Raw genomic sequence first — 23,630 nt, 5'->3', positions numbered from 1 at the left:
GCATAGTCGCGAGTGACGCTGGCAACGGTCACAATTAAAACGAGGCTTGGGGGAAGTAATTGAGAAACGAAGACTGCTCTCATTTTCGTCTTCACTGGATTGTTTGTTCCTCTCGGACCATATTTGTCTGCAATTTCAAACAATTTTGTTATCGATTGTACTAGTAATCACTGATCAGGTAACCTTTCCATTTGATTTTATCTTCGAATCGTGTTTCTCCGGTCAACAGTTCCTAATTTCTCTTTCTTTTTTATGTTTTTCGTTATTCTGCGAGTCGGTGAATTTCAGCATTTGATTCATTTAATAGTATTGATAAAGTCTTTACCGATTTCCTTTTTTTATTTTTTTTGGTGATTTTGACTGCTTTCTTTAATTCTTTCGTTGTTCTAATTATCTGATCTGTATCTATGAACTCGTTTTATTTACCTATTATATTTTTTTCTTATCTCGATTTTTATTTATTTTTTTGTACTAATCTGTAGCTGTAAAGCTATTTTTGTTTTGCCTTCCTTTTTTGTGGTAGAGAATTTTAATTTTTATACTTCTATTATTAGATTCTCGTTGAGAAAATTAAAGGGGTTCAACTGTATAAAATTTTAATTTTGTTTTAATGTTATTAAAGAGCTTTAGTTCAAGGAGTTGACAGTGCGGCTTTAGTTCAAGGGTTTTGTAAAATTTTGGATATTTCTGAAAGTGTTTTGTTGAATGTGTTTGATTACAGTCTATAGGTGACGACGCACTTCCAATGAGCACAAAACTTGTGCAATCTAGATAATTGCATCTCTGTAGTCTATTATAGTTTGATCCTGTATTGCATCCAAATTCCAATTTACTCTATTTTTTTGTTTGACTACTTGTTTTAATGAGTGCCTTATATGACCATTTCGATGTGCTTATGATGTCTCTTCCCTTGGATACTTATAAACTTCAAAGATGATGTGAACTATTCCAATAATGCATTCAGTGGAATTTTCTTCATCTTCTAGTTCTGTGATTCTCAACAATGCATTGAGCAGAGTATATTTAAATTTCATGTTGATATTCTCTTCATTTTAATCATTGGTTTGTCTTCTAAAATTTGCTAGTCTCAGTAATCATCATAGGCTTAATTGCTGTAAGCAGTTTAGTATCTTTGTTGTTGTTTCATTCTCTGACATCCCATGATTTGAATATTCAAGTAGAGGATCAAGGGGATCTTGTGCCGATAAAATATCTAAAAGCAGCACAAGGGAGCTTAATGATTGTTCTTTGTAATTTCATGTTAATTTGATTTAAGAATTTTTCATATATGTTGGTGTAGGGCACATTCACTACAAACTTGACATCATCAAATGTGCTTGAGCAGTTTCAGATTAGAGTGACTGTGTATCTGTCATTTTATTTGAGGAGCTTCTTTCATGATTGGGAAAATGGTGGAAGGGCCAAATTTTACTGGACTTATAGGAGGAAATAACGACAATGATAATAACTATTATGATTTCACCCAAGGCTTTTACCAAAAACTTGGCGAGGGTACAAACATGTCCATTGACAGTTTACAAACAAGCAATGCTGGTGGGTCTGTCTCAATGTCAGTGGACAACAGTAGTGTCGGGTCCAATGATTCTCTTACCCACATTTTAAGCCACCCAGGTTTAAAACCTGTCCGCCATAATTATAGTGTCTCTGTGGGCCAGAGTGTGTTTCGCCCAGGGAAGGTCACCCATGCACTAAATGATGATGCACTAGCTCAAGCATTGATGGATAATAGGTACCCAACCGAGGGATTGGAGAATTATGATGAATGGACTATTGATTTGAGAAAACTTGTTATGGGGACAGCTTTTGCCCAAGGTGCTTTTGGGAAGTTATATAGAGGAACATATAATGGAGAGGATGTTGCAATAAAGATACTGGAGAGACCAGAGAATAGCCTGGAGAAAGCCCAAGTGATGGAGCAGCAGTTTCAGCAGGAAGTCATGATGCTTGCAACACTAAAGCATCCCAACATAGTGCGATTCATTGGTGCATGCCGTAAGCCCATGGTTTGGTGTATTGTGACTGAATATGCAAAGGGAGGGTCAGCTCGGCAGTTTCTGACTAGGCGGCAGAATCGGGCAGTGCCACTGAAATTGGCAGTTAAGCAGGCATTGGATGTTGCAAGGGGAATGGCATATGTCCATGGGCTTGGGTTTATACACCGGGATTTGAAGTCTGATAACCTTCTGATTTCAGCTGATAAGTCAATAAAAATTGCAGATTTCGGTGTGGCACGGATTGAAGTGCAGACTGAGGGAATGACACCAGAAACGGGAACATACCGATGGATGGCTCCGTAAGTCTCTAAATGCTTTTGGTAAATTTTGGTTTCTTTCTCGTGTTAATCTTTGGCTGCCATTTATATTTCTAATGCAATGTTTTTATTTGCTTTGCCCGTCTAATTCGTCATTTTGATGTATGCACATTGCCATATTCTGTTTTTTCTTTTTACTGCTTATCAACGGTTATAGATTTACAAGGAAATTTGTTTTTCCACCTCTCACATCATTTTTTTGTACTTGTCATGCAAATATGGAAAATTCACATGAAAGATTCTTGGAAAGTTCATCTTGTTACCTTTTGTTTTCTTTTTAGTATTGTTTGTTTTCCTTAAAGGACTATCTTGTTACTTTTCTGTTAGTTAATATTATTATTTATTCCAAAACTGAATGGTGTGGCACTATCTACCACTTCACTTTTCTTTTGGGTTTGTGAAGGCCAAAAGCCCAGAACCAAAAAGCCATACTTAGAGAAGCCTATCCCAGCAACTTTATTTATTTATCTAAATTGACAGGCTCAGAATTGTTATTATTGCCATCGTACCTTCTTTTTTTTTTTTTTTTTTTTTTTTAAATTTTAATTTCTAAAATTTTTTTAATAGGAGCAGAATTCTGTAATAAAGACCAATTATGAATTTACCATGCTGATACTACATTTCATTGCTTTTGTTTTTTTTTTTTTTTAAATTTCAATTTTGCAACTTTTCGTTTACAGATTTAAGTTATTGGACTATTAAATTAATGAAATTATTCAGTATTTGCATAATTTGGATATTTCTGTAGGATTCAATTGATGTGTAAATAAATCTTTAATTTCAATCTAAATACAATTTCATCATTTTATCAAATAAGCATTGAAGTAACAAGGATTTCAAATTACAAACTGTTGCGGTAAAATAAAGATAAAACTACAATATTGTAAGTAAAACACTTTGATGCAAACCGCAAAATAGCATTGCGATTGTACAAGTACTCTCACCATATGAATGGAATTAACATGTGTAAATGATTTCACAAGTCTTTTGAATGACTTCCATCGACTATCTCACCTGTGATTAATAAACTAAAATGAAAACAATGAAATGCCTTGGCATTACTCGAACAATGTTCGCTTGTTTCTTTTATCTACTCTCCCAGTCCTCCCATTTTTTCCCCTACCTGTTTGACAAATTACTACCACTTGAAAAGATCTGATGCAGGGATTTGTTTTTTGGAGTGCGACTTATTTGTGGGCGACTGTTCATCATTGTCAGACAAATGTGATCTTTAAAAGGGAAAATAACTATTTTATCTCAGTATTTGCCAAAATTAATTTCTTCATCCTTGTCTTTTTAATAATCGATTAGTTTATCCCTAATGTTTGATGCCGATAGACTAGTAGTTCTTCCATCTATTTTTTTTTGTACTCCGATAAATGCCTTGTGAATGAAGAAATCCCCTCTGTGCCTTTTCTAACATCCCCCCTCTCACTCCAATTGCTAATTATGATACCAACCTCCACCTCCTTCAAGGCGGCCACCACCTTTCAATCAAAGATCTAATAACAAGAAAAAAAAAAAAAACAAATCAAACCCCAAATTCTCGAATCACATAGGATCAATATGATCCAATATATCAAAACATAATGGATATCGAAATCGAAACATAGTGGAAATCAAAACACAACCGGGATCCATTGCTGACCTAATCTTGAATCTTTAAAGTAGAAAAAGTGTAATTCAATAGGAACACAGTTGGAAATAAATCAAAAAAAGTGGAAACTGAATCTAGAAATTAAAGAGTAATGTAAACAACATCACAACTGAAACTAAATTAGAAATTTCTTATCAAAAAGTTCTAAATCTCGAGTCTTTAAAGCAAAATAAGAGTAACTAAATTAAAATCCTAAATTAACTCGAAATCTTGGTAGAAGAATGCACCATTAATCTTGAATCCATTATGAACAAGAAATTATACTACTTCTTCTTATTCTTCCTATGTCTCCAAACTTCCCATTAAATGCAAAAACATTTTCTACTTATGGCCGCCACATTCACCGTGGATTCCAATTCAAACTCCACCATTGTAGAGCGACTCAATTGTTGCTGCAAGAAACCATAAGCTTTTCTTTTTAAACAGAATTGAGACAACCATTACCATCAGGATATTGGCGATAATGGGTTTTGGGTTCCGAGGTTACCTTAGATGCAGCAGGTTCTCATAAAACATGGGTTACAAATTGCTCTTATTTTCGTGGCATGTTTTTTAGTGATTGTAATAAAATCTATTGTGTGGAGTATAGAATTTAGGAAGAAGAAGACGCATCAAGGATAATGATCAGCTGGCTGTTGTAGGTTCTGTACATTTACCCCTGTCCCAACCAATTAGAAATTGATGATTTTGGAAGTAAGAAATAATGGTTGCTTTAGCTTCTTAGGATGCCAGAAAATAATTGTTGCATCCATGATTTGATGGACTGGCAAGGACTAATTCGCCTGCAGATTGTTGTTTCCATGTTTGGAGACTAGCTAAAATTGTAGTCATGGTTTCTCAGAAACCAGAGTTTTTGTATGTGATGCTCAGCCTTGTAAATGTTTTAGTGTGGACATTACATTGTTGGGCTGCTTTGCTTCCATCAATCAATCTAAAGCTTTAGCCATGCAGCCTTCTGTGTTCTTCATTATTGCTGGTTCTTCGTATTATCTATATGATTTTTGTGCGGATAGAATCTGCTTTAGGAATCAAAAGATGTAAGCTGATTTTGGAGATTACTACTGTATCCGCAAAGTGCTAGTTTTATTTTATGCTTGCTTGTTCCTTTTCTGATCTGCTATTTTTTACTTGATAATTTTTCCTTTATTTTTATTGGAGTTTTTCTTTTGTTGTATATTTCCCGTTGGTAGCTCATCATATTGGCAGCTTGGGCATCATGTTGATTTGGATATTAATGGTCGGTCCATTTAGCATGTGTAGACTGTATTGTAACCATTCTCTTTTTATGTTTACCTTGCCATTTCATGCAGAGAGATGATTCAGCATCGGCCCTATACGCAAAAGGTGGATGTCTATAGTTTTGGAATTGTGCTTTGGGAGCTTATAACAGGTATGCTTCCCTTCCAGAACATGACAGCAGTGCAAGCTGCATTTGCTGTGGTGAACAAGGGTGTAAGACCAGTTATCCCAAATGATTGTCTCCCTGTACTCAGTGAGATCATGACTCGCTGCTGGGACACCAACCCTGAAGTGCGTCCTCCTTTCACTGAGATTGTCAGGATGCTTGAGAATGCTGAAACTGAGATTATGACTACTGTGCGCAAGGCACGCTTCAGATGCTGCATGACCCAACCCATGACAGTTGACTGATCCAGAATACATGAGTGAAAAACATATGGTAAAGATGATACAAACAAGAAGTGAAATGTAAAATGTCCGCATTATGAACTTATATGTTTGTGTATGTATTAGTTTCCCTTTTCTTTTCTTATTTGGTCCTTCCTTTTTAAGATAGAGTGAAGTTAACCATTAGACTGCTTGCTTTTGGTTTTTGGGTTCTAAGTTGTAATGGAGTAGCGATATCGAAGCAAATTTTCTAGTTCCAAGTAGCTGTGGAAACATTAATTTTTCTTCCTTATCTCTGTAGCTAAATATATGGGACCTGCTGTCTCATTGTTGTTGATTGTTCTTGTTTTCCTATAACAGAATGTGTACAGATTAATATTTGCCTTTTTTTTTTAGAAAATGGATTTTTTTTTGAAGCAGTGTTCTGTTGGCTGCAGCTAGGGCAGAGGAGAGTATGGCATCTGAGGGGCGATGGTCTTAGATTTCGTGTTTTCGTTAAATTAGCTGGGGGTGAGGGAGAAAAATGGACTCTTAAATTATTTTTTATAATTTTTTTAGCAATAAATGTAAAATAAATAAGAACTTAAATTCTATATTTATATTTATAAGTTGCTTAATTATCGTGTTATTAAAATCGGCGCTAAAGGTTTGAACTTAAATTCTATATATATGTAAGTCATAATTTATGAGTAATTATAGTACTTTTCCGAACCAAGTAAATGAGAAATATTTTAATTCAATTGAAAAGTCCTAATAAAAAAAAACAAGAATACTTCTTTAGTAATTTATTACTATTATAATAAAAAAATTAGTATTTAAGCTTAATTAGAAAATTTAATAAAACAAAATATAAATAATGAATTAGATTAGTAAAACAAAATAATAAAAACAAATCAAAGCAAAGAATTACAAATATTTTAACTCAACTATATGAAATTATACATAAAAAAAAAACTGTATAAAAATCAAATCACTAGTACGAAGAACAAATATAAATAATGTGCAACGATACGTTCAAAAAAGACTAATACCAAAGTAAAAGAGCGCCTAACTTGCAAGTTGCAATAACTAGTGGCATCCAATCCCTAATGTATGAACTATTTACTATTTGAGCTTGTATATTCTAAATGGAAAAATTAAATCACCAAACGAAGAACAAATATAAAAGATATGCAATGACACGTTCAAAAAAGACTAGTACCAAGTAAAAGACCGCTTAACTTGCAAGTTGCAACACAGAGTTAACTAGCGGCATTCAATCCCTGATGTATTAACTATTTACTTTTTGAAACTGTATATTCTAAATGGATTTTGAGATTAATACACAAAATTTATTCATAACTATGTCTTTCCTTAAAAGAAATTTATTTTCAAATGAAATGATCCGATTTTCATTTGTAATAGTTACTATAAAAGTCTGTTGCTGCGCCATCAAGTAGATAGAGGTCCAGGGCAATAGATAGATCAGAAGGAACTCCACACTAATTACCTTGAGTTTTCGACACTACATATAGCAGTCCCTGGGTGTCCAAAGTTCCAAATATATGACCCTAATCAAAACTTGTAAATCCATAATGTAATTATACAAATTAAATAAAGTTGGCCACTTGTACAAATCCAAGTTGCAATTTGCAGAATTTCTGAAAGTTCAATTAATGGGCGGAAAGCAGTTTCTCTGGTACTAATTTTTCCATTTGACAACTATTTGGTGAGAAATCAGATATTTTACTTTGTAGATGCTCTTGCACTCATGGATGAATGGTAGGTGGTGCTTCGCTGTTTCCTATAAGATGTGTAAACATCATCATATTGACTTGCCTCGTTGGGGTCAGCTGTGGCCCCAAGCCCCAATCTTCCTGAGCCAGTGCATCCTGGTTTTCGCTCCACACTTCCATCAGCATAAGCCCCAGTCTCTGGGTCAACCTGTAAGTTAGGAGGTGGAGGAATGCAAGCTCCTCCTTTGCGAACGGGAGGATCTCTCTCATACTCATCATCTTCATCTTTTGAATGGGACTTTATTGATCCCTCAAATGGATTAACCTCTCCAATCTCTTTAAAGAATTTTGACACTCTATCTTGAATTTCAGTCGGGGATACACTGGATGGAGGTATAACTGTTGGGATGTCCAAAGGACTCAAAGGAGAGTATGGCACCCCACTCCCGATCTGCATCTTTTTTACCATTCCGGGAATAAGACCAGGTGGGAACAAAGGATATGGAGGCAATTTTTCACCAACATTAGCGGGAGGTGCTTGTAATGAATGTGGTGCAGATTGTTGATTAGCTGGTTGAACAGAAGAATTTATGGGCATGGACCCTGGGAAAGCACCCACAGGAACTGAATTCGCCATAAATTGCTGGTTTCCTAGGGATGGTGGCATGGCTAGTGGCATTTGTTTATCAGGATGCTCCTGATCTAGTATACTTTGCCTATCAGACTGCCATTGTGGGACATGGTTTATCGGTTGTTGTGTATAGCCTGCAGGAAAAAAAATTAAGTAAAATTAAGAAGAAAATATAATCCATAGCCAGTTGTACATGCAACAAGTATTGGCTAGCAATAATTTAAATGGACAATGGAAGAAGCTACCTGCAGTAGCAGAGGAATCCATTGAAGCAGTGGATAGTTCTTTTGGGGGCCCTGAAAAGGAATTTGCAGGTGGTCCACCAAGCATCTCGCCTTCAAGTGCATAAATAGTATCTTGATCATAAACCTCCTTGGTACCCCAGAACTGAAGAATCTTCTGTAACCGTGGCTGATTGTCATCTTTATTTTGAGGGTTGTGATACACTCTTGCAAGCATGGAACCCAGAATTGGCTTAAATGCAAGGGCCTCATTATCAAGGTCATGTGGGTTAAGCCTCCTCTGCAAACTGCAGGATATGAATAGCAAAGATGACTAGGTTATGGAAGACTCATAATGAAACTGCATGCTTGTCAATATACACAATGCATGTTACAGAAATTGACAAATCAAACGCCAGAAGCCAAATGCAAGAAAGGCCAAAAAAAAAAAAAAAAGAAAAAGGTGAAATCTACAGGTGTTTAAACAGCAAGAATTCTTGCTAGACTCATCCTAAACAGATAAAAACTACCTTCTTCCTTTCATCTCTCTAATTGCATCTTGATGCTAATCTAATAATTAGGTTCAAGATTGCGACAAACAAAGGATGATGATATGCAAGTATATAATTCAGACAAAAGGTAAAAGTAGAAGGGAAACTAACTCAGGAACAAGAAGAACAATGCTGTTGTCTCACCTTCATCTAATTGATGGAAGTGTAGCCAGAAACCACAACGTGCATGGCAATTTGTGATATGGCTTGCATAATACAGATCATGCATCATTAGCAATTTAGAAAGTAACATGTCAACAGCCTTGGGAAAAGGAAGCAAATATCTTTTTCCTCATAACTTTAGATATGATGCCACAAAATTTAAGGACTTTAAGGATTACTAATAGTACTGTAATAATTAGCACAGCAATGGAAATATCAACTGAAATCTATACTCAAAGTTATTGAAAATTTTTTAGGTTATTTTTATTACTTTAGTATTAGTATGGTACTGTGGTGCTTCCCTATGTACTATTATGTTTTACATTCAGGATAAGTGCATTTGCTCCCAACCAATTTTCATAATGAGGAAATTCTCACATTACCGTTTTATTCCTACCAGAAAAACCCAGCAGGGGTAACCTTGATTGAACCCCAAAAACCTATCAGAATTTGGCTTCTGGTTAGGCAAGGAAATTTCCCCATAAACTTGATGTAAAATAGATTGGAGGTTCCTTACAGAAGGTTACAGTACTGCACAAACATAACCTAAAAATTCCTACAGTAAAAAAATATATTCATGCACAACAATAAACCAATGAAAAGACAAGCTGAATCTATTATGAGAATGATGAAACCTTGTGAGGAAGACATCTGTCCTAAGAGACAAGAAAAGGAAAAGGAAAAGGGGAAAAAAAATGATTCAAAATCACTGAAGCTGACAGTAAGCATAATTTAGTTTAAGGAGCAATTGGGCTTTCATATACAAATAGAGCAGTTAATGCAGTCCTAGAAATTACCTGTCAAAAAGGATGTCATTAGCAAGATAAATAATATGCAGTTGCCTCTCAGGATCGTCTAGAGCAAAAACTCTGTCCCTTAGTGCTTCAGCCAGAGCCAGTGCAAATGGGGACCGCTGCATGAACCAAGTTTTGGCACCTTTAATAGATTCCTTGGTTCCATTAAGACTGTTAAGCACATTTCTCAGCTCCATCGCAACGTCGGGAGGAAGTGGACCAGAGAGACCTTTGAAGGAATTGGTTGACGAATCAAAATCTAGTCGACCAACAGAACCAAAAGGCTGTGAGTGCTGATGGTGATGCTGCTGTGGGTCATAAAAAGGAGGAAAAGGAGGCTGGTGCATTGGAGGAGCACCAACCATTGAGTTCGAGGGTCCAACAGCAGGATTCATCATTGGGTTTGGCGAAGGATGCATAACTGACATGGAAGAAGGTGGAAAAGGAGGGTTGAAGGGCCCACCTGGGGGATGTGTTGATAGCCATAGCTTGTATCGATAGTAGTTGTGGCCCTCACCCCCAAAGAGGAAACTGTAAGCAGGATTATCCTTTTGCTTTTCGCGGATCATGACTTCAAACTCAGGGCCATTTTTGGTGGCATACTCAACAAGTTTGTCAATAACTTTTTGCAGCTCAGGATCAGATGGAGGAGGAGCTGGAGCTGGAGCTGGAGCTGAGTCATAAGTACCGTGGAAAGGAGAAGGATATAGATGAGGAGGTAAATGGGTCGGGAAAGGAGGGGGAGGATGCTGCTGATGAAGAAGGTGAGGATGTGGAGGAGGGTGAGGATGAAGCTGAGGTTGCTGCTGCTGCTGCTGCAAGTGGTGAGGGTAAGCGAATTGTTGCATGGAAGTATGGGGAGACATAAATGGAGGTGGAGGAAACTGCTGATGTTGATGTTGAGGATGAAATCCAAACTGCTGCTGCTGTGTTGGCATATTGGCAGTTTGTCGCTGCTGCTGCTGCTGCTGCTGGGCAAATGCCATGGCAGAAGCCGCTGCTGCAGCATAATCATGGCCTTGTCGGTCCATCAACCTAAAATGATATCCAACTCTTGTTATTTTTTCACAAATATAAATTGTCGAATATCATAAGATTATTACCATAAACCAATGTCCGTTTCAGAGTTCATATTAACTCCATGGTAAACCCCGTGTGTAATATAGCAGACAGGTTAAAGGGAAAAAAACACATTACAGTCAATTTTCCAACTATTTGAAGGTTTCAATTTGACTGTTTCCTGATATTTGCAAAACCTAAACGGCAGTAATGGGATAAAATGAACAGAAAGAGTCCTTGAAGTAATTTCAATTATGCAAGCATCTTTTTTCTGAAATGCTAAGAGAAATTTGAACACTGCATATCTTAATACAAAAAGAAAGACAGAGTCAGAGAAGAGGAGCTAAAGAAAGAGTTTCCTTGCGCTATTGATTAAGAGAAACCGGTTGGTAAATCAGATTAGCATGCTCACATACTGAGAGAGATTTTATAGAAGTCCCAGAATATGTAATCCAAGTATTTACAGATAATAAAAAAAAACAAAAATAATATACGATTCAGAATTCATAAAGCTATGATTTTGGCTAAATTTGTGAAGGACCATAGGGATTGCACTGTACTTTAAATGGAATATAAAGCTTAAAAAGTGGAAATCAACAGAAACAATTAATGCAATCTTAAGCTCCTGCTTAAATCTAAAAAAATAAAAATTCATCGTGCTAACAGAAAAGGAGAAATAACAAAGTGTCCTAACCTCAGATGGAATTAGAGGCGAGAGTAGCCTGCTATGCTGGCGGTAAAGGATTCTTCTCCTTCTTCTTCTTCTTTAATCGGTTGAAAGCCAACTAATCCGAGGGGTAAAGCAGATGGCTGGTGGTTTTATTAAGCGCTGTGTCTTTTGAAAGATGATGAATGAGAAGAACCATTGGTTCTACACGGCTGGAGAAAATAGCAAAAGCACGCCGTCGGAGTGTTTTTGAGATTCCAACGGCGGCGTTTCGGGTGAGTATTATTTTACCTTTTTTTTTTTTCTTTTTAAATTTTAGATTTCAGTCCATTATTGAGCTTGGGTTAGGTTTTGGTTGGGCCTATTGGTCCTACTATCCACCAGAAACGACCCCTTTTAACTCGCACTCCACAGTTGGGAGTAACAAATAATAAAAAACCTCAGAAACCTCGTCTGCTAAACCTCTCGCTGCTCCTCTGTTACCACCGCCTGCAAACCCTCTCCATTGGAAGCAAGTGAAGAGATGCGATGAGTCAAACGCAAAGGGGCTTTCTATTCGTTTCCACATGTCCATCTTCCTTCTTCCGTGAAACTTCTTCTTGTTCAGCTGCGTATCTTCGACCCTTCATGGCCAAGGTGCCTTTACTCTTTCTTTCTAAAGCATACGCGCATACGATAATTGCACTTTGTAGTTGCCTTAGTTTGTCTTAAATTACTCCCATTGGAAATTCTTTATAAAATCTACTTTATAGTAATGGATATTGTTGTGTACAAAAAAACACTATGTTACAAAATTTATCTTCTTCCTTTTATTCATTTATTTGCTTAAATTCATGCCTTGGTTTTTACAGTTGCAGTGCCGGGCACCTCAGGATTATTCAGCCTTTCACTTGCCTTCTCCTTCACAATTTGGTTCTTTCCATATATACAGACAATGTTCTCAGCTTCGATTAAAGAAACCCATGGTGTCATCCATGATCTCTAGCAACCGTTCGAAGATTCCACAATGCCTTGTTGATGGGCCTAGGAGTATTACTGATGTTCACTCCTCTTTAATACCTGGATGTTTTATTCGCCCTGCTTCTCCTTTGAATAGCATAAGTTCTTGGTCTTTGAACATGGTTAACGCTCGTAGCTCACATGATTATGTAGCTTTTGCCAAGCGTCATTTTTCTCAAGTCTCGAGGGTAAAGAAACAGAATAAAAATTTTGGTGGCGTTGATCAACATCGGAAGCAGTTGAATGCCCATGTCAATAAGAGAGCTACTTCTAGTTCTGGTATTTCAGCCTCCAATGAGGTCAATGCCATGACATCCACTGAAGGGAAGGTTGGAGATGTGAAGTTGGGATCCTGCGTTTCAACATCCCCTGTGAGCAATAATAACCCAAACTCCAAAGTGAGTGGAAGAAAGAAGAAGCAAACAAGAACCAAAACTGCAAAGAAGCAACCTTCTAGCATCATTGCCTCAGATACAGAATCTTCTGAAGCAAAAAGTCCCACAGAAGAATTAGAGGTTTGCTGCTATTTACTTGTTGAAGAATCAGGATTTAGTTCTTTATTGACGCAGCACTTTAACTAACACTTCAATTTTTTTTTTTTTTTTTTTTTAAAAAGAAGAAATTAACTGTGAAGAAGTCCAAGCAATTGTTTGGTGATTCTGCTTCAGCAAAAAAGCAGTCCAACAAGAAAAGTAGAAACCCTAATGGAAAGGGCAAATCTTTGAAAACAATTAGTGAATCAGCAGGGAAACAAAAGCCTCAAATAGTGGGCAAACTGAATCCTTTGACACAAGGGACGCCAAAGCAATTTTATCCTCCTATTGGAAAATCTGTCCTGGTGGTTGAGTCCGTTACAAAGGCAAAGGTCATTCAGGGTTACCTTGGAGACATGTTTGAAGTTTTGCCTAGCTATGGTCATGTGAGGGACTTGGCTGCAAGGTCTGGATCTGTGCGGCCTGATGATGACTTTAGTATGGTATGGGAGGTTCCTTCTGCCGCCTGGACTCACCTTAAGAGCATCAAGGTTGCACTATCTGGGTATGGTCTTCTACTTGTGTTTTTCTTAATTGGCAATGCTAAGGTGCAATTTGCACTTAGAATCTGTGTGCTTATTTATGTCTTTCAAACCGTCACATTACTTTATGGAAATGTGCCTTTTGCAGCTAATATAATGTGACTTCTTGCATTACTCTTTGTTATATGTTTCTAAGTTCTTGTCCTTCTGCATTGCTCATCAGAGCAGAAAATCTCATACTTGCATCAGATCCTGATCGTGAAGGAGAGGCAATTGCTTGGCATATTATTGAGATGTTGCAACAACAAGATGCTTTACGTCAAGGGATTTCTGTGGCAAGAGTTGTCTTTCATGAAATAACTGAGGAGTCCGTTAAAAATGCTTTGCAAGCTCCAAGAGAAATTGATTTGAATTTGGTCAACGCTTACCTTGCACGGCGTGCTATTGATTATTTAATTGGATTCAATATTTCACCATTATTATGGAGGAAATTACCAGGTTGCCAATCAGCTGGGCGTGTTCAATCTGCTGCATTATCTCTTATATGTGACAGGGAAATGGAAATTGACGAATTTAAGCCACAAGAGTATTGGAGTATTGAGGGTGAATTCTGCACAAAAGATACGAACTCTTTGGTGAATACTCACCTGACGCATTTTGACTCTAAAAAGTTGAACCAACATTCAATTAGTTCTCATACAGAGGCAAAAGATATTGAACAGAAGATAAATTTTGCAAGTTTTCAAGTTGCTGGTGCTAAGGAAAGCAAAATTAGAAGAAATCCTCCTACACCTTACATAACGTCAACACTTCAGCAGGATGCAGCAAACAAATTACATTTCCCTTCAATGTACACAATGAAGGTTTCAGAGCATTTATGCATTTCATTCCTTAATTTGTATTGGCATCACTTTCCTTAAATGCTTACATGTCCACACCTTTTTTTTAGCTGATTTTGTGTGTTATTGGGTGCACTTATTTTTGTTTGGCTGCCCAGAGCATAATTTCTTCCATCAGCTAGTATTTATAACAGAGCATACCTGCTATTAGGATTAAGCCTAATCCTTTCGGTACTCTATTAATAGATATGGTAATTGCATTTTACCTACATTAATGCTGCTTCATTGCCATTGTTTTTTATTGTGCGAATCCTCTTGGTCTGCAATCTAGAATATCATTGATCTATGTGCACAATTGGGTTATGGCATATTCTGCTTGAATTTATAGGGTGGTCTTGGTTTGACTTGCAAATCAATTTGTGCATAAGCAAGAAACATTGGCTTTTCTCTCTTGTCAAAAGCTCCGAAGAACTGACTGATGGGCAACCTATGTTCTTGTTGTTCTAATCTAACTAGCTGCTTGACCTCATAGTGAACTTTAAACTCCCTTTGCCTCTTATTTTACCTTTAATGCTTTCCTTGTTTCCAATCTTTATTATTTCTCTTATACTTATGCTTGTGGGTGCAGCTTGCACAAAAACTTTATGAAGGGGTTCAGTTATCTGATGGAAAGGCAACAGGTCTGATAACATACATCAGAACAGATGGACTACATGTGAGTATCACTGTAGCTGTATGGATATAATCTGTTTAGCCTCACATGGTGAGATTTGTTGTGGTCTACAAGGCCTTGATGGCGGGCAGACGTGTTTGACATTGTATTGCTATGAACTCTTGTTTTTACATTTTTAAATAGTAATAAGAATACTAATTAATAATAATAATAATAATGAATAAATAATAATAATAAATACATTTTTACATTATGGACAGACCTCAAATAAGTATACATCAGAAGCCTGCCTATGTTGGAGTAGGCTTTGATCAATATTCAATGTTGTATTTTGTTCTTCCAATATTAGTATTAAGTGTTAAATTTTTGTTTCCTCTAATACCCTTGCTTGGTTTTCTCTCAGATTTCTGATGAAGCTGTTAGGGAAATACGTTCTTTGGTGATTGAAAGGTGACAGACATAGGTTCTGCAACTTTCTTATTCTGATTTTCAATATTGTTTTGATTTTTCCTTATTATCATATTGGAATTTTCACTTAACTGGACTATTTGTTTAAGTGCTTTAGGAGGTCCTAATTTATTACTATATTAACTTTGTTTGGAGTTCTATTATTGTTATTGTCATTTCCGCTTCATTACTTTGAAGAAAAAACGAAAGGGTTGTCTTTTTGTTAATTTTGTTTCCATGTTCATCTTTTCTGGGGTTTTACTTTTATGTTATTTTTTCATTCTGTGCTGACAATCAACAAATACTTCTTTACAGGTATGGCCAAGATTTTGCATCTGGGAGCCAACGAAAATATTTTAAAAAGGTGAAGAATGCTCAAGAGGCCCATGAAGCAATTCGACCCACCAATATTCAGATATTACCATGTAAATCACAAATTCTGCAATGATCATGATCTTTTCTAATATAAACTTGCAATAAAGTTTTGTCATTTTTAATTGCCAACTGTCATAACCAAATAAAAGGAGTGCTTAATGCCTTGTAGCAATGCTTGTGAATGTACTTGATGAAGATTCCTTGAAGTTATACACTCTTATTTGGTCTCGAACAGTGGCGTGCCAAATGGAACCTAGTACCACCGAGCAGGTTAGAATGTAAATCTTTTAGGACATTGGTCTGTTAAATACTTCTTTAAGTTATTACTTGGAATGAGTAGCTTTGTTTTTTTTCTTCTTCTTACTAATGCTGCTTTATGTGAACTCTACATCGCTTTCTTAGGAAAAAAGAATTTCTTATCGTCTCATTTTTGTCAATGCACATAATATGTTTTTCTCCCAACATTAATGCGATGTCTTGGGGCCGTAAAAGAAAACTGCAGTCCCTGAATAACTCAAAAAACTCCATAGCATGTCTCTTTGTATTACTTCTTAATGTCAAGACACCTTGATTTGTATTTGATGAACTAATATTGTTCCACTGTAGCTAGAAGTAAGAATTAGGTTTTCTTAATTTATATGGTAGAAATAGGGTACAGTATTATTTCCTTGTAGGACTAACATTATAGTGGGGTTTTCCTAATTGAGGATTGATCAGACTTCCTCTGTACATTGAAGCTTTATATTAGTGGTTCATTAGCTTTGTTCCAGACTTGGATTTTGCACATATTCAAATCAACCATTGTGGTTCATTTGATGTCGAAATTTTATGTGGTTAAGCGGAACAATATTCTTTTTACTAGTTTATATTATGTCTATGATTGTAGGGACTAAGGATTTCATGGTTTGATCGATAGCAGGTTGAGGATTTATACATATGGATGTACTTGTAAGGAAAAGATGAATCACGTGCATTGTTCAATGTTATTTCTTAGTTCTGTTTCTTGTGAGTTTAGTGCCTCAGTTATCACTACGTGGTGGCTTCTAACCATGAAAAATGGTTATTTAGTATTTCTTTTTCTTTCTTTTTTTTTTTTTTTCTTCTCTCTTTTCTTCTTCTTTTTTTGAGGAATTATTATTTAGGGTTTGCATAATGAATGAAGGTTACACAAGTGGCAATGGTATAGGTATGTATCATCCATAGATGCTGAATGAATTAAATCATTGCTTGATGTTCACTTTAGGTCCAATAACAATAGCAGTGCAGGTGAGCACCTTTCTTGATGGGAGGGGTTGTAGGTGAAAATATGTGCAGCCAGGCAAAAATGTCTACTATTTTGTTTGTCCTTTAAATTTTCTTATATTTGCTGTGTGTTAGACTGGAATTGCTGTCACCTACAATTTGGATAACACTCTTATGATATAACCAGATTCAAGTTGACATTAGTAATGCTGATGGGTCAATTACTCTCAGAGCTGCATGCTCAAGAGTTGGGTTTCTTGGCTATCAGGCAGTTTATGAGGTATAATAATATTTCATCATATTAGTCTGTCTAAATGGCTTAATTTTTCCTGTTTCTCTGTAAGCTGAATTTCATGCCACTAGTTACAGATTAGTTTGATGTGACATTAGCATGATGATATTTGTTTATAGGATATTGAGGCTGGAGCACCAAGACACAAGGAAAGCGCAGTGTATGAACGTCAAGAAACCTTTGCAATTCTCAAGTCACTGAAGGTGGTGATTCTTGCTTGTGGTATTTATTGTTTATGTTACAATAAATAATTTAACAAATTGAGTGAGATTATACTACCAACTCTTTTGATTAATCCTCTGAAACTCATCCAAACTATCTACATTTCAGGTTTATTTTTTTGTTGTTTTCAAATTTTATAATACAGCCCCTTGATTTTTGTTGTTCAATATTGAAATCTCTCGAAGATTGTCGTAGAGAATACCTTATCTAACTTACATGTTTATAGCCAGGGGAACTTTTGAATCTTGGTGAAGTCAAACTTGAGCAGCACTTTACCCAGGCTCCTCCACGCTACTCTGAAGGATCATTGGTATAATATTGTCTTCTTTAAATAGCAGAAGCATTTACAGAAAAATTGTCCTCCTAAAACAAGTTTAGAGAAAAGTTTATCTTAATTCAGTGTCATACCTGTATCTGATTTGTGGCTTGAGTGAAGAGATGTGCTCTTACACTTCAGATAGCCATATATAACTGGGTACAGGTATACATGAACATCAAAACTTAAGTGTAAAAGTTCTGTTGTATTGTTCTCTATAGAAATATATGTGCCCCAACAAAGTCAAGTGGATTTATCTTGATGTGCACGTGCTTTTGTGCGTGTGTTTTGGTTGGGGTAAATATTCGGGACTATAGTAAATTGCAATATGCGAATGTGGTCCTACAAATTTTTGTCTGAAGACGATGTTATAATTCTATTTACTTTCTTCATTTTCATGTATTATACATATGTGCCTAGGAGATCAGCAACTTCTGACATCTTGGTTAAGCCTTTGTTCCTCGCCCTCTTACCTTTGTGATTTAACATGTAATAGGTTAAGAAGATGGAAGAACTTGGCATTGGAAGGCCTTCAACTTATGCGAGCACTTTGAAAGTTTTACAGGTAATGATGTGTGCTAGTTATTCCTTTCAGCCTTCATTCTTGGTTATACGCATAGGAACTTGCAAATTTAACAGTTCTATCATGGCATTCAAAAGAGCATAATGTCAGTGACATCCTCTGTAGAGGGTTTATTGATGATAGAGGGACAACATCTTAGGAAAGATATTGTTCCAAGGCTGTTGACAAGGTAATCAAGTGGTGCAGTAAGCTATGAAACTAGAGAAGTAAATTCATTGATTGCAACATAAAATACTAGATGATTTTTGGACTTGTAGCAGATTGGGGAAAGAATAAGGACTTTCATGAGGTTGGATGATGGTTCCTATTTTGATGGCAACATTTTTCTAGGCCTAACAACTATGTTAAGATGATTTGTGTTAAAGAAGTATTACATGACTTTTTCTTTTTTGTATCATCCATGACTTGAATCTGTATTTAGTTTGCAAGAAAATAGCGATCATGACCTGTCGGGCTTTGCTCATTGTGTATCTATTTCAATTTTTCAACGCATGCATCTGCTCTTAGAAATTATATCAAAAGTCTTATTAAATTTTTGTATTTGATGTAGCCCTATACTGACATACTCTTGTTTGTGGCATCAGGATAGGAAGTATGTGACAGTAAAAAGCCGGGTGTTGCATCCAGAATTTCGTGGTCGCATGGTATGTTGTCATCCTGAACTATCTTGTATTCACTGACATTTCAAGTAGCTTACCATCTGAAATTAGCATTGACATTTGATCTGAGCTTACAATTGTGTAATTGCTGGTCAATTTATTCTGCATATTGAGTCAAGTCAACAATGTGGTCAAACTCTTTTAATAGCATTTGTTTTTATTGATTACAGGTGTCAGCATTTCTCTCTCACCATTTTACTGAGGTTGCAGACTACAGCTTTACTGCTGATATGGAGACTGAGGTGATTTCTTCTGCTTACATTGAATAGTTTGTTTGTCTTGTTCAAAAGGCTAGTCATGGTTTGAAAATTGAAATAGCCTAGCAGAGTTTTTGCTTCCTTTATCAGTAACCATGATTTTCTTATTCTGCTCGAGTGTGCACTTGTATGCTTGTCTCTCTCTACACAAGGTTAATAGCTACAACTGTCTAACATTAATTGCACCACATTCTTAGGTTTAGTGCAACAGATTGATCAAATTGTAAAATCCCCACATTCATGGACTTGACGTGAAGGGAATTGTCGAGAACGGAGACAAAAGATTGATACAACAGACCCTAACTAGTTTAAGGCATAGTTGTTGTTGCCTTACTAACATAGCAAATGATACAAAGAAATTTTTGCACAAAAATATTTAGAATTTTTTTCAATTTTCTACCTTGCTTTAATTGCTTAATTGAATATAGTGGATATGGAAAGAAAGGATTTATATAGCCGACCGCAACTACTTTGGGATTAAGGCTTAGTTGTTGCTATTCATGGAACTTGACAACGCTTCAACACTTCATCCCAATCATCTTCCAGGCCTCTGATTTTTCACTTATGCTTGTTTTTGTTAGTTTTTACTGTGTTCTAAATTTTTATGCTTTCCCTTCTTTTTCTTCTGCATGACTATTGATTTCTTGTTTTTAAATCTATTTGCAGCTTGATAATGTCTCTGCTGGCTTAACTGAATGGAAAGGCCTTCTCAGAGATTACTGGACACGATTTAGGTCATATTGCAGTCGTGCTGAAAGTGTCCATATCCATCAGGTATGGTTCAGTTGTTTATTAAAAGTTTCAAGGATGGTTTCGCTTTAGAATTTTAAGCTTTTTTCTGGTAGTACTCAGGAAATTTAGTTATTATTCTTAGTTTAAATTTGCTTGCAGGTGGAAAAGATGCTCGGGAAGACATTTGGGGATTTTTTGTTTGGTTCACTCCCTGATGACAAAAAGACATGTCCTAGGTAGTATCCATTGCCCCTTTACACATGACTCACAACAAAAGTGCATTTACTATGAAGATGTTATATTGTAATCTGCACACTTTGCTAGATTGTTGAGAAATTTTAATTTTTGAGGCCCTAGGTAGTTCATAATTGGTAATGAAGCTTTTAAAGCTTGAATTCCTTATACTACTTGGTGAATGTGAATGCCCCATGCTATAAGCATAATTCAAACAAAAACAAAGAAAAAAAAAACGAGAGGGATTTCATATATTTTCCATTTAAATTTCCTTAAAATTTTGCTTGAAGTTGAAGGAGTATAAAGAATGAACAGACACATGGTAATTTTGTCAAACAATCTGCAATTTAACAGAACAAGATTATGCATGCAGATTTTCCATACTTATCATATAATCTTACTTTTTATTCCATGACTTGTGAAATGAAGGGAAACCTCTTGGTCTCTGTCAACATTGTTAGCACTAAAACCAACAGTAACTAATTTTTTGGCAACTCAGACGCCTCTTAAAAATCTTTCGTGAGCTAACGTTTTGCCAGAACCATAATTGGTTTATATTTTATTGGCAGATCTACCTGATATTCATTCCCAGGATGTGGGATAAAAGGATTGGGACCTTTTTGGAGGAGTGATTTAGTTTAAGTCTTGGAATTTAGAATTCTTGCACCAAGTGATGGATATTAGGCTAGAAATCTGTATGCAGTTGCACTTTATTTTAGTTAAGAGCTTTGCCTTGGCCTTTTGTTCCACATGCCAAACTTTTTTTTCCGTAACTTGTTTTTGTCTAAAGTTCTGTTTCCTATTATGTATACTGTAAAAAGAAATAATTTAAGTAAAATCTCTGTTTATACTTGTTTCAGCTGTCTGGAAGGCGCTTTGATCTTCAAAGTAAGTCGGTATGGTGCAGGCTACTTTATAGGTTGTGATCAACACCCAAAGTGCAAGTGAGTATGGAACAGCACGATATTAATCTAAACTTTTGTTATTTCCCTTGATATATTTATCTACATGCTTGTGTCTTATGGAAATAAGATGTAATTCTTTTATGCTTATGTCAGTGCTAATCGGTGGCTAAAGAAAAATTTTGGCTGAAATATAGATCTTCCTGCATGTGGCAAAGTTTATCATGTTATCATTCAAGTATTTTTTTTGTATAAATGTGTAGGTATATTGCCAAGACAATATATGGTGATGAAGAAGAAGAAGAAGAAACTCCTCGAAACAATGCTGTGGAGGAACCGAAGTTGCTTGGCGTTCACCCAGTTTCTAATGAAAAGGTTTTGTGTGAATCTAAGTCCTTTTATTTGCTAGTTTATGGAATTATGGATCTCAATTCCGTTTGATACTATCGAGTTATTTTTTGAAGAAACCAACTTCCTCTTCAGGTTCTCTTGAAGAATGGTCCTTATGGATTCTATGTACAGCTTGGTGAAGACAGTAAGGGTTACACGCCAAAAAGAGCCTCGGTTTCTCATGTATGTAAAAGTTTCTGCTAACATAAATCCTTTGCGTCCAGTCTAGGTTTTTCCTTTATTATAGATAGAAAATTTAGAGATTCATCTGCTATATTGCTTCCAGAAGCAAGTCAAGTCATTGATTGTTTGGCATGTTTTCCTTGACATCTTGTGACCCTTTTTTTTCCGTCTTTGCATAACATATGTGAGTGTTCTGCTAGTCCTTCAATTTGAATGGATGAATCTTAATAACAAAATTGGATATTATCGTTCTTTTATTTAGATAAAGGATGTGGATGGTATTTCACTGGAAGATGCTTTGGAGTTGCTACGTTATCCTGTGACATTGGTATGCTTGCCAATCTTTTCACAGATTATCCTTTTTTTTTTTTTTTTTTAGTTCAATTTTACTTCTTGTCAGGGTAATCATCCAAAGGATGGGTATCCCGTGATACTAAGATTTGCAAAGGCTGGACTTGCTGTTAAGCATCGACGGACAATTGCTTCAGTTTCCAAGGTATGCCACATTTAGCTTCCCTCTCTTCTACTTCTTTTCTTTCTAAAGATTAAATGTTCAATTGATCAATAACCAAATTCAATTCCTTTTTATCAATAATAACGAAGTTGTAGTGCTTTGTTAGTAATTCATAATAAACTGTTATTTACACTATTAGAGGGACCAGCACAATAAATTGTACTGCAAATATTGATGTCAGTCGAGGCAAATTGAGAAGGATTATATACCATCAGCAATCCATAATTTGTTTAACGTTAACCATTTAGCTCCTTTTCTTCCCAATGTCCCTTACCTCATTGTATTCCCAAGACCAAGTTAGTAGATGCTCCAGTGTAGTAGATGCTGGAAGATCGAAGCCCAGAGACTGCTACTCTTCAACAGCATTGACAAGAAGTGCACCACTTGAAGTGGTTGCTCGAAGGCTTGACTCGAACCTTCTCTTCGACAAATAGACCTTTGCAGATCCATTTAACTATTACGTGCTCTGCAGCTGTACATGTTTTGATGTGTTACCTTACACTATCTGCAGAATATGAAGCGGGACGACATCACCTTGGAGAAAGCGTTGGAGCTTTTATCAAGTAAAAATGTGAGGCGATGTGGCCGGCCTAAGAAGGTTAAGGAAGTGGCAGAGGTTTTATAGCATGGTAAATCGGTTCTTGTGCCAATGACTTGATACAATCAGTTGCGTTCAAGTAACAACAAATTTCACATGGGCATGGAGGGATTCTTGTTACTAGAAGAGTTCTATAATATGAAAACAAAGCAATTTTGTAAGGTCATCCCTTTTTATGTTGTTGTTATTATTATTTATTTATTTATTTATTCTCTTTTTATTTTATTTTATTTTTTGAGGGCGAAGGGGGAGGGAGGAGGTGGTTTCCATATTTACAGGGCAAGTTTTCATTCGAATTTTAGGTAAAATATTTTGTGCAGTTTGCAGTCGATTGGTGGAACAATACGTGTACTGGATTAATCTTTTTGTTTGAACTTTGAAGACATTGTATTATCAAACCATGTGATAAAACAGAACACTAAAAAAAAGCCAATGAGCGTTGTGAAATGGAGCACAGGATGATGTGGCGTTTGTGTTTGTGAGAGAAGGAACCTCCATCTGCATACTGCCAATGCGTGTGATGAGGCTCAGTCCTAAATAATTTAATAGCTTTGATTGGCATTGTGTATACAACGAATTTTGACCGGGTTTGGATAAGTACGGGATGGCTAAAATTTGAATTTTTTATTTTGGGTATAGGTAGGATATAGATGACGCTATTGTAAGTTCGAACTTGATCTCATATCTGAAATTCAAACTTCATAGATTTAAAAGTTCATTATTATTTTAAAAAATTAAACTAT

At 36.1% G+C, this 23,630-nt stretch overlaps 3 protein-coding genes across 6 annotated transcripts; 2 read left to right on the top strand and 1 right to left on the bottom strand.

Moving 5' to 3' along the window:
* Window positions 1-18: 18 nt before the first annotated feature.
* Window positions 19-5,952, top strand: LOC105637433 (Protein kinase superfamily protein). The gene is made up of 3 exons (XM_012220888.4): window positions 19-178; window positions 1,301-2,314; window positions 5,300-5,952. The coding sequence occupies exons 2-3, from the start codon at window positions 1,398-1,400 to the stop codon at window positions 5,637-5,639; spliced, it is 1,257 nt and encodes a 418-aa protein (XP_012076278.1). The 5' UTR covers window positions 19-178; window positions 1,301-1,397; the 3' UTR covers window positions 5,640-5,952.
* A 1,123-nt stretch (window positions 5,953-7,075) lies between these two features.
* On the bottom strand, window positions 7,076-11,784 carry LOC105637431 (SWAP (Suppressor-of-White-APricot)/surp RNA-binding domain-containing protein). The gene is made up of 4 exons (XM_012220886.4): window positions 11,443-11,784; window positions 9,693-10,724; window positions 8,207-8,490; window positions 7,076-8,095 (listed from the first exon to the last, which is right to left on the bottom strand). Exons 2-4 carry the CDS (start codon window positions 10,718-10,720, stop codon window positions 7,341-7,343), a joined length of 2,067 nt encoding a protein of 688 aa, XP_012076276.1. The 5' UTR covers window positions 10,721-10,724; window positions 11,443-11,784; the 3' UTR covers window positions 7,076-7,340.
* A 21-nt stretch (window positions 11,785-11,805) lies between these two features.
* Window positions 11,806-23,334, top strand: LOC105637432 (DNA topoisomerase, type IA, core). Of its 4 annotated transcripts, none has more exons than XR_002284874.3 (23): window positions 11,807-12,051; window positions 12,267-12,929; window positions 13,031-13,452; window positions 13,653-14,292; window positions 14,897-14,983; window positions 15,345-15,391; window positions 15,704-15,813; window positions 15,933-16,033; window positions 17,193-17,285; window positions 17,417-17,500; window positions 17,746-17,829; window positions 18,332-18,400; window positions 19,003-19,062; window positions 19,248-19,319; window positions 20,001-20,108; window positions 20,226-20,302; window positions 21,161-21,244; window positions 21,466-21,577; window positions 21,686-21,775; window positions 22,038-22,103; window positions 22,176-22,271; window positions 22,801-23,044; window positions 23,208-23,334. XR_002284874.3 is itself a non-coding variant. In XM_020680939.2 (22 exons), the coding sequence occupies exons 1-22, from the start codon at window positions 11,944-11,946 to the stop codon at window positions 22,912-22,914; spliced, it is 3,384 nt and encodes a 1,127-aa protein (XP_020536598.1). In that variant the 5' UTR covers window positions 11,806-11,943; the 3' UTR covers window positions 22,915-23,334. The 4 variants fall into 4 exon arrangements, 2 of the variants coding, with proteins under 2 accessions (XP_020536598.1, XP_012076277.1); XR_001047012.4 differs by having other exon boundaries at window positions 23,134-23,334; XM_020680939.2 differs by having other exon boundaries at window positions 11,806-12,051; window positions 13,034-13,452; window positions 22,801-23,334.
* Window positions 23,335-23,630: the final 296 nt, after the last annotated feature.

This window comes from Jatropha curcas, chromosome 8 (assembly GCF_041381405.1).
Source record: "Jatropha curcas cultivar XTBG-Jc1 chromosome 8, XTBG_Jcur_1.0, whole genome shotgun sequence".
In the NCBI taxonomy this organism is placed as follows: domain Eukaryota; kingdom Viridiplantae; phylum Streptophyta; class Magnoliopsida; order Malpighiales; family Euphorbiaceae; genus Jatropha; species Jatropha curcas.
Note: the sequence above shows the minus strand (reverse complement) of the source record. Positions and strands in the feature narration are given on the sequence as shown.